Consider the following 8343-nt stretch of genomic DNA (forward strand, 5'->3'; position numbering starts at 1 on the left):
AGAGCCAGAAACAGGAGTTAAGAGGAGTAGAGATAGATCTAGATTAGATTACTGTTCACAAATAGTTGTGGTTAATAATATTAATTAATTAATATTAAATATTTGTAGTGAACCCTTCTCAGTTGAGAATAAGGCGCAATATTCTCTATCTGTGGATTTTTTCATCCATAATTTTCCAGCGGCTTTTATAATGTCTTCTGTTCATCTGTTTCTAGGTCTAATACTTGTATAAAATTTATTTTAAATCCATTTATGTTAAGTTTCAAAAGTGCAACTCGCTCTGGTAGACCAATAAAACTTTCAATGTAGTTTTTTAGACTTTTCTCAATGGGAATCCTACACCATATAATCCTGGTGTCTCGCCTTGTTTCCCATAGGCCGATTATGTCGAAGTTGACATTTTTCAGCGCCTCCAACAGTTATTGAAGGTGTGTATGAGACGATAAAGGTCTTACATTATATGTGGCTGTAAAACATAAGTTTGACTATTTGAATAACGAATTATACATTTCTGGAGGATTTTGGTCTGGCACTCCCACGGTGATCAGTCGTCTTGGGAGGGTACAATTAAATTTATTTGAGTCATTTTAGGAAGACAGTCCACGATAGATTATTTATTTATGCCACTGGAATATATACCTTTCATACTTTTCCACAGGTATGCCTAGAATTTGTATAGTTTTATAGGAGAATGAGCGTAAAACATGTTTGTATAAAACTTTTTCCTAAGTGGTACCTGAATAAATAATACTTATTAACTATTCTTGTTTATTGCCCTTGTCCTTTCATATCAAAATAAGGACAAGGACGTCAATGGTTAAATACTGTTTTTTCAGATAATAGTTTTGTTAGTAAAAGACCTGACATGCAATTAGTTCTGACAGAAATAAGGTACAGTTGGTATGCGTAAGTGAATTGAAAAATAATTTAGATTCAATTACTTACTGTCACAGCAAATGACATGACCATTTGTATAAAAGGTTATTACTATTATGGTGGATGTACTGGGAAGGTAACAAGAAAATCGATCCAAACTGATCAGACAGGTGGACAGTACGTAATTATAAATCAACTTCATGTCGGATGTGCACTAAACAGTATTCCATACCTATTATCAAGTTTCGGTTTAATTTTTTTGTAAATAGACCAGGGATCAGCCCTCGTATTAAATAGAGGAATTTTCTTGAATGCAATAAGCAAATTGTTTTGTTCTCTTGATGTTATTTTTACCGAAAGAATCATCGAATATTATGGCGGCGTTAGAAATATTCTGATATTCCACAATCGATCTTATCAACTCAGGTATGAGGTCGGCTGGTGGCATTATTTGAATCAGATAGTTTTCTTGATCTTCGTCTAGATTTCTCCATTGCCTCAAGTCTCCTTCTTGGCCGAAGGAAGCGGTGACCGTTGGAAGAGCCAGGGCGGCGGTGAAATATTTCACCGTTTCAGAAGCCATTCCTGTTACCGTTGTATCAAGCACCAAGTGAGGTGGCTGCTTCACGTCGAGCATACCTTGATAAGCTCTGCATACTGAAAGTAATAAACGTTAAATGTTATCAACTATAAAAATTGGAAAAAGGTTTTTCAGCAAAATCAAACTTCGGCAAACGGTGTCGATAAAACCGTGAACTGTTGTAGGTACGGTAGTAGTTTCGTACTTTTGCTAATATGCAGATGGTAAATTTTAGGTTTTACTTCAGAGTCATGACAAATATTGTAAAAGTCATGTCCTAAACACGATTAACTAGCCTAGTATAAAAATTATTTCATGTTATAGATATTGAACCTAATTAAGGTGTCAGGAATCATAGTCGAATTCTTTGAATATTCTATTATTTAAAATTGGAAATAGAATATAGCTGAGTTAATATATAAGTATAAGGTGTATGTTTGCAGCGCGGCGTTGTACGGGTGCGAAACATGCACAGTAGCCGCGGCGTAAAAGAAAAGGTTAGATGTATAAAAGAAGAAAAGCAAAATTCTGTTTTAAAATTATAAAAAAGATAATGGTTGTGAAAGCAAAAGCACTCCTTCTAATAAGCTACTTCATTCGTCTGATTACTAACAAAAAGTCATAAATTAAATAAAGATGTACTTTTAAATATAATTGTACTTACTTTACCGCAATAAATGAATGAAGAGCTAAATCAAAATAAAATGCACTGGATATCTGGGGTTCTGCATTGAGTTGATAAGAAGTTCTTAGTAATCCCAATCGATCTTGAAATCTATTATCAACGAATGGTCTGGCAAAAATGACCGTCGCATTTTTGCAGTTACACTTCATATCCCCTCTGTCTTGAGTAAGGGCATGCCAAGCGTACTTTCGACTGAAATATTCTAATGAATTCGCCGAGTCCAGAACTCTCTGTATGTTCAACAAATTCCCCAATATGAAGAAGTTCATCATGTCAAGCTTTCTTAAATTCTGCAATTGCTCTTTCGTACTACGATCGTCAATTTGCGTTATAATGTGCCTTGTTGCTACATTCTGGAGTAGTGACTTGTATTTGTGATCCATTACTAAGTAAATTGTGATATTCAGTAAATAGAACTTCAAAATAAGGCAATAAGATTATTACAACGAAAATGTATAAAATTATTACAAAATGTATCTCCAAATGTATTCGCAGATGGTTTTAACAAAAAAAAAGTGAAACACGTCAAGAGTTTTAGATATCGAAGTCTTCTGACTCAAGAAATGCAGTTTCTGTCCTTTTTGAGATTATAATTGCTTAAAAAAAAGGGGCAAAACAATTTAGAGAATAGCTTTTATCTCTCAATTCGAATCTGGCCTCATATCAATATTTTGAGATATCTTAACTTCAAAATCTAAACAGATTAGGATACCTAGAAATTTCAGTATTTTAGTTTTGAATCAGCCATAGCACCTTTAGTGGGCCTTTCTTAAGGGCACTACTACGGAGAACCGAAAAAGAATCAGAAAAGAAAGTAATAATTCTGAATAGATTTTGTTATATCTGTATTCTTGAATACGAGGGTTGACCCCTTTGCTCCAGCCTTGACTCAATTATAAATCGAAATAATTATTTGTTTTCACGTCATATTGTAGCTTGTTATATACAGAGTAATACTACAAAATTAAAAGTTTGGACCTGTTAAATCCTACCTATAATAGACGATCAATTTTGGGAGAGCCTTACAAAACTACCAAAATAGAACGTGTTAAACAACGAGCGGTAAATACTTGCGATTAGACAAGATAAAGAACATTTTTGTAAAGCTGGATTAGGTCTTGATCCTTCATTACGATGTGGAGATCAAAATACAAAATAAGGAATGGATCCATCAAGGCTCTCCACCACCGAAGATGCAACCATCAGCAAGGAAGATAAAATTACCTGTGTTTCAGGATTCTGAAGGTGTAATATTTCCTGGAGAAATATAGATATTATGCCAATTTAATTAACAACAATTAATAAAAGAAGAACTTTGGCGAAGTTACGCATAGGTGTCTTCATGCAACAGGATAATTCACCCAGTCAAATATTTGTCATTACAGGAGCTACAGTAACTAAGACGGGCCTCTATTTTCGTCAAATTTGGTTACTAACTGTTTTGACGTGGTAAACGATTTTTGCGAGATAAAGTGATTTTCCGAGACTGAAGTACCTTTTTTCCGAGAAGAGAGTTAAATATGGTAAAAAAGTATTGACCCTAATGGACCCTATGTAGAAAAATAAATTTAAAATAACTTTTTTTTATTGTAAATAGACCAGGGATCAGCCCTCGTATTAAATAGAGGAATTTTCTTGAATGCAATAAGCAAATTGTTTTGTTCTCTTGATGTTATTTTTACCGAAAGAATCATCGAATATTATGGCGGCGTTAGAAATATTCTGATATTCCACAATCGATCTTATCAACTCAGGTATGAGGTCGGCTGGTGGCATTATTTGAATCAGATAGTTTTCTTGATCTTCGTCTAGATTTCTCCATTGCCTCAAGTCTCCTTCTTGGCCGAAGGAAGCGGTGACCGTTGGAAGAGCCAGGGCGGCGGTGAAATATTTCACCGTTTCAGAAGCCATTCCTGTTACCGTTGTATCAAGCACCAAGTGAGGTGGCTGCTTCACGTCGAGCATACCTTGATAAGCTCTGCATACTGAAAGTAATAAACGTTAAATGTTATCAACTATAAAAATTGGAAAAAGGTTTTTCAGCAAAATCAAACTTCGGCAAACGGTGTCGATAAAACCGTGAACTGTTGTAGGTACGGTAGTAGTTTCGTACTTTTGCTAATATGCAGATGGTAAATTTTAGGTTTTACTTCAGAGTCATGACAAATATTGTAAAAGTCATGTCCTAAACACGATTAACTAGCCTAGTATAAAAATTATTTCATGTTATAGATATTGAACCTAATTAAGGTGTCAGGAATCATAGTCGAATTCTTTGAATATTCTATTATTTAAAATTGGAAATAGAATATAGCTGAGTTAATATATAAGTATAAGGTGTATGTTTGCAGCGCGGCGTTGTACGGGTGCGAAACATGCACAGTAGCCGCGGCGTAAAAGAAAAGGTTAGAAGCCTTCGAAATGTGGTGTTATAGGCGAATGATGAGGATAACGTGGGTAGAAAAGGTTAGAAATGAAGAGGTATTAGAAAGAATAGGAGAACTGAGGACTCTATGAAAGTCAATACAAAATAGGCGGGATAGGTTGGTAGGACACCTTCTCAGGCATGAAGGTCTAGTGAGAGACATATTAGAGGCAGAAACAGGAGGAGTAGAGATAGACCTAGATTAGATTACTGTTCGCAAATAGTTAAGGATGTGGAATGTTCTAGTTTTGGTGTAATGCGAAGATTAGCTTAGGATAGGAAAGAGTGGAAGTACGTGTCCAATCAGTCTTAGGACTGACGACCTCATGATGATGATGAAGAATATATAAGTCGGATTATTGAAAATTAATCAGACGAATATTTGAATTAAATTAGTGGAATACTCCAATTATTCCAACTGGAAAAGACGACGAATCTTGCAAAAAAAATACAAGAAATATTTATTACAGAAACTTGTATGCTTTGCTTTTTTAATTTGCAAATTATAATATGTATTTTATGTAGGTACTCATCAGACTTATTTCCTTGAACACCACAATGCGTTAGTAAAAAAAATTAAGTTAAATTAAGTCCATCCTACTGCAACTCTCTTCATAACTTGGTTTAACACCCAAATCCTAAAGGAAAATGCCTATCAACTTTTAATTTGTAATTTTTCTTAGGGTGCCCAATTTATTTGGGATATAGTGTGGGCGAAAGATGAAGAGTAACATTTTAAATGGTAAACTCTATCACCTACGAACTAGAAAACTTTTGACGTTTATTAGTCTGTTCCACGCACCAAAATTGCATTGGCATGTTTAGACATTTGAGGACTTTACATGTTCCTAGAAGGGTCTGAGGTAGACGGCTTTTTTAGTTGGTAAGTCTGAGGGCGATACTACCCAGTCGTAAGGAGGGTTAGGTGTCTTTTGAAGATTTTTCCTCTTTCACGAAAACGAAAAAAAAATAGCGGTATTTGTGAGGGCGCATTGAAGTAGCTTTTCCATATTCGCATTCAGACAGCCTGCATATAATGTGTTCGAAGCGTGGAACACTACAGTGTGTATTATTATTAATAAACAGAATAGAATAAGAAATAGATGAGATAGGTTGGCAGGACACCTTTTCAATCATGAAGGACTAGTTAGAGACTTATTGGAAGCCAGAAACAGGAGTTAAGAGGAGTAGAGATAGATCTAGATTAGATTACTGTTCACAAATAGTTGTGGTTAATAATATTAATTAATTAATATTAAATATTTGTAGTGAACCCTTCTCAGTTGAGAATGAGGCGCAATATTCTCTATCTGTGGATTTTTTCATCCATAATTTTCCAGCGGCTTTTATAATGTCTTCTGTTCATCTGTTTCTAGGTCTAATACTTGTATAAAATTTATTTTANCTGAAGAGGGCCTTCCGCCCTACCTTCCGGCGTAGTCCGGAGGGACTGCCCGCCCACCAGCATTACTGGCTGGTGGGAATGAAACACCCAAAAGTATTTTTATATGATACAGAGGTCGAGAATATCCACAAGGTAGGTACTATATCTTTTAGGACCTATGGACAAACGTTCCGAGTACCTTGAATACACGGACAGTAGAATGCGTTACCGCTTTGGACGCTAGTTAAGTTCAAATCAAACAGGACGTGTAAGCCTTGTATACCTTGTTTCTCAGTTCCTCTTTACAACCTTTGTAATCTCCTTTCAAGTAATTTCCCTTCATCTATGTTCGTTCAGTAATTAAGACATGATACAGTAAATATCTGTCAAACCTTCGCTTGATGAATTTGAATGCGTCTATCGAGTTGCTACCTGTTGAACTTCTGCTATAATAATGCAGCTGGACGAGCAATTGTTACATAGCATGAAGGAACGAAACAGCCTTCCTGATTCCTTCACAATCTCGTCTCACAACACAAAACAATGCGATTGTGCTAACACGTATTGTGCAATTAAAAGTTGCAAACAGGCGTTAGCCCTTACTTACAACGACAGTAACAATTCTGTACACAGTATCTGCCGAATAATTCTTCATAATTTCTGGCTCCTTAAGTTGCAGCGAGTTTCCAAATCCTGCCTTCCAAGTTCCTAAATAAGCTGACTTATCTGATGAACCGTCTCGAACGCCAACTGCACTGAGCATCATTTGAAATTCCATATAACTCTCACCGTTTCGTGTGACAGTTAATGGACCGTAAGTTGGAGATTCGCTTGAATCCTAGAATTACCATGTAAATATTACATAGCCGTATTTCTAAGTCGTAGGAGTTGTAAACGTACTTTTCCAAAATATTCTTTTAAATTGAGATCCTTACGCACGGGTGAATTTTTTTCGTTATAATCATCGCACGAAATGTAATTCATGTCCTTAGGCCAGGCAGCATCAGCAATCATAGATCTGTTAAAAAAAATTGAACATCACATCAGCGCCCATTAGAAACAGGAGTTAAGAGGAGTAGAGATAGATCTAGATTAGATTACTGTTCACAAATAGTTGTGGTTAATAATATTAATTAATTAATATTAAATATTTGTAGTGAACCCTTCTCAGTTGAGAATGAGGCGCAATATTCTCTATCTGTGGATTTTTTCATCCATAATTTTCCAGCGGCTTTTATAATGTCTTCTGTTCATCTGTTTCTAGGTCTAATACTTGTATAAAATTTATTTTAAATCCATTTATGTTAAGTTTCAAAAGTGCAACTCGCTCTGGTAGACCAATAAAACTTTCAATGTAGTTTTTTAGACTTTTCTCAATGGGAATCCTACACCATATAATCCTGGTGTCTCGCCTTGTTTCCCATAGGCCGATTATGTCGAAGTTGACATTTTTCAGCGCCTCCAACAGTTATTGAAGGTGTGTATGAGACGATAAAGGTCTTACATTATATGTGGCTGTAAAACATAAGTTTGACTATTTGAATAACGAATTATACATTTCTGGAGGATTTTGGTCTGGCACTCCCACGGTGATCAGTCGTCTTGGGAGGGTACAATTAAATTTATTTGAGTCATTTTAGGAAGACAGTCCACGATAGATTATTTATTTATGCCACTGGAATATATACCTTTCATACTTTTCCACAGGTATGCCTAGAATTTGTATAGTTTTATAGGAGAATGAGCGTAAAACATGTTTGTATAAAACTTTTTCCTAAGTGGTACCTGAATAAATAATACTTATTAACTATTCTTGTTTATTGCCCTTGTCCTTTCATATCAAAATAAGGACAAGGACGTCAATGGTTAAATACTGTTTTTTCAGATAATAGTTTTGTTAGTAAAAGACCTGACATGCAATTAGTTCTGACAGAAATAAGGTACAGTTGGTATGCGTAAGTGAATTGAAAAATAATTTAGATTCAATTACTTACTGTCACAGCAAATGACATGACCATTTGTATAAAAGGTTATTACTATTATGGTGGATGTACTGGGAAGGTAACAAGAAAATCGATCCAAACTGATCAGACAGGTGGACAGTACGTAATTATAAATCAACTTCATGTCGGATGTGCACTAAACAGTATTCCATACCTATTATCAAGTTTCGGTTTAATTACTTAAGAATTATTATAATACATATAAGTACTCCATGTGGTTTTAATTAAAGATACCTATTGATACGTGACGTTTTCGAATTTTAGACTACGCCTCGTAATAGCAGAAGAACTAATGCTGTCGTGATTCAGATCTAAAGACTGTCATCGGTTAGAGTTGGATGTGGACAGCATTGCAGATGAAAGAACCTCTGAAGAAGTTTGCATCTCGTG

The 8343-nt window shown here is 35.2% G+C and overlaps 1 protein-coding gene across 1 annotated transcript in view; it reads right to left on the reverse strand.

Moving 5' to 3' along the window:
- LOC108738374 (ionotropic receptor 25a) overlaps nucleotides 1-6964 on the reverse strand; it is a 25634-nt gene extending 18670 nt beyond the window's left edge. Inside the window, exons 1-2 of the mRNA XM_018471770.1 lie at nucleotides 6851-6964; nucleotides 6558-6788 (exon numbers count right to left, since the gene is read on the reverse strand). Coding sequence (XP_018327272.1) covers nucleotides 6558-6788; nucleotides 6851-6964 — 345 coding nt within the window. The remainder of the gene's footprint in view (nucleotides 1-6557; nucleotides 6789-6850) is intronic.
- Nucleotides 6965-8343: the final 1379 nt, after the last annotated feature.

The sequence above is a fragment of the Agrilus planipennis genome, unplaced genomic scaffold (genome assembly GCF_000699045.2).
Source record: "Agrilus planipennis isolate EAB-ADULT unplaced genomic scaffold, Apla_2.0 scaffold178, whole genome shotgun sequence".
Taxonomy (NCBI): domain Eukaryota; kingdom Metazoa; phylum Arthropoda; class Insecta; order Coleoptera; family Buprestidae; genus Agrilus; species Agrilus planipennis.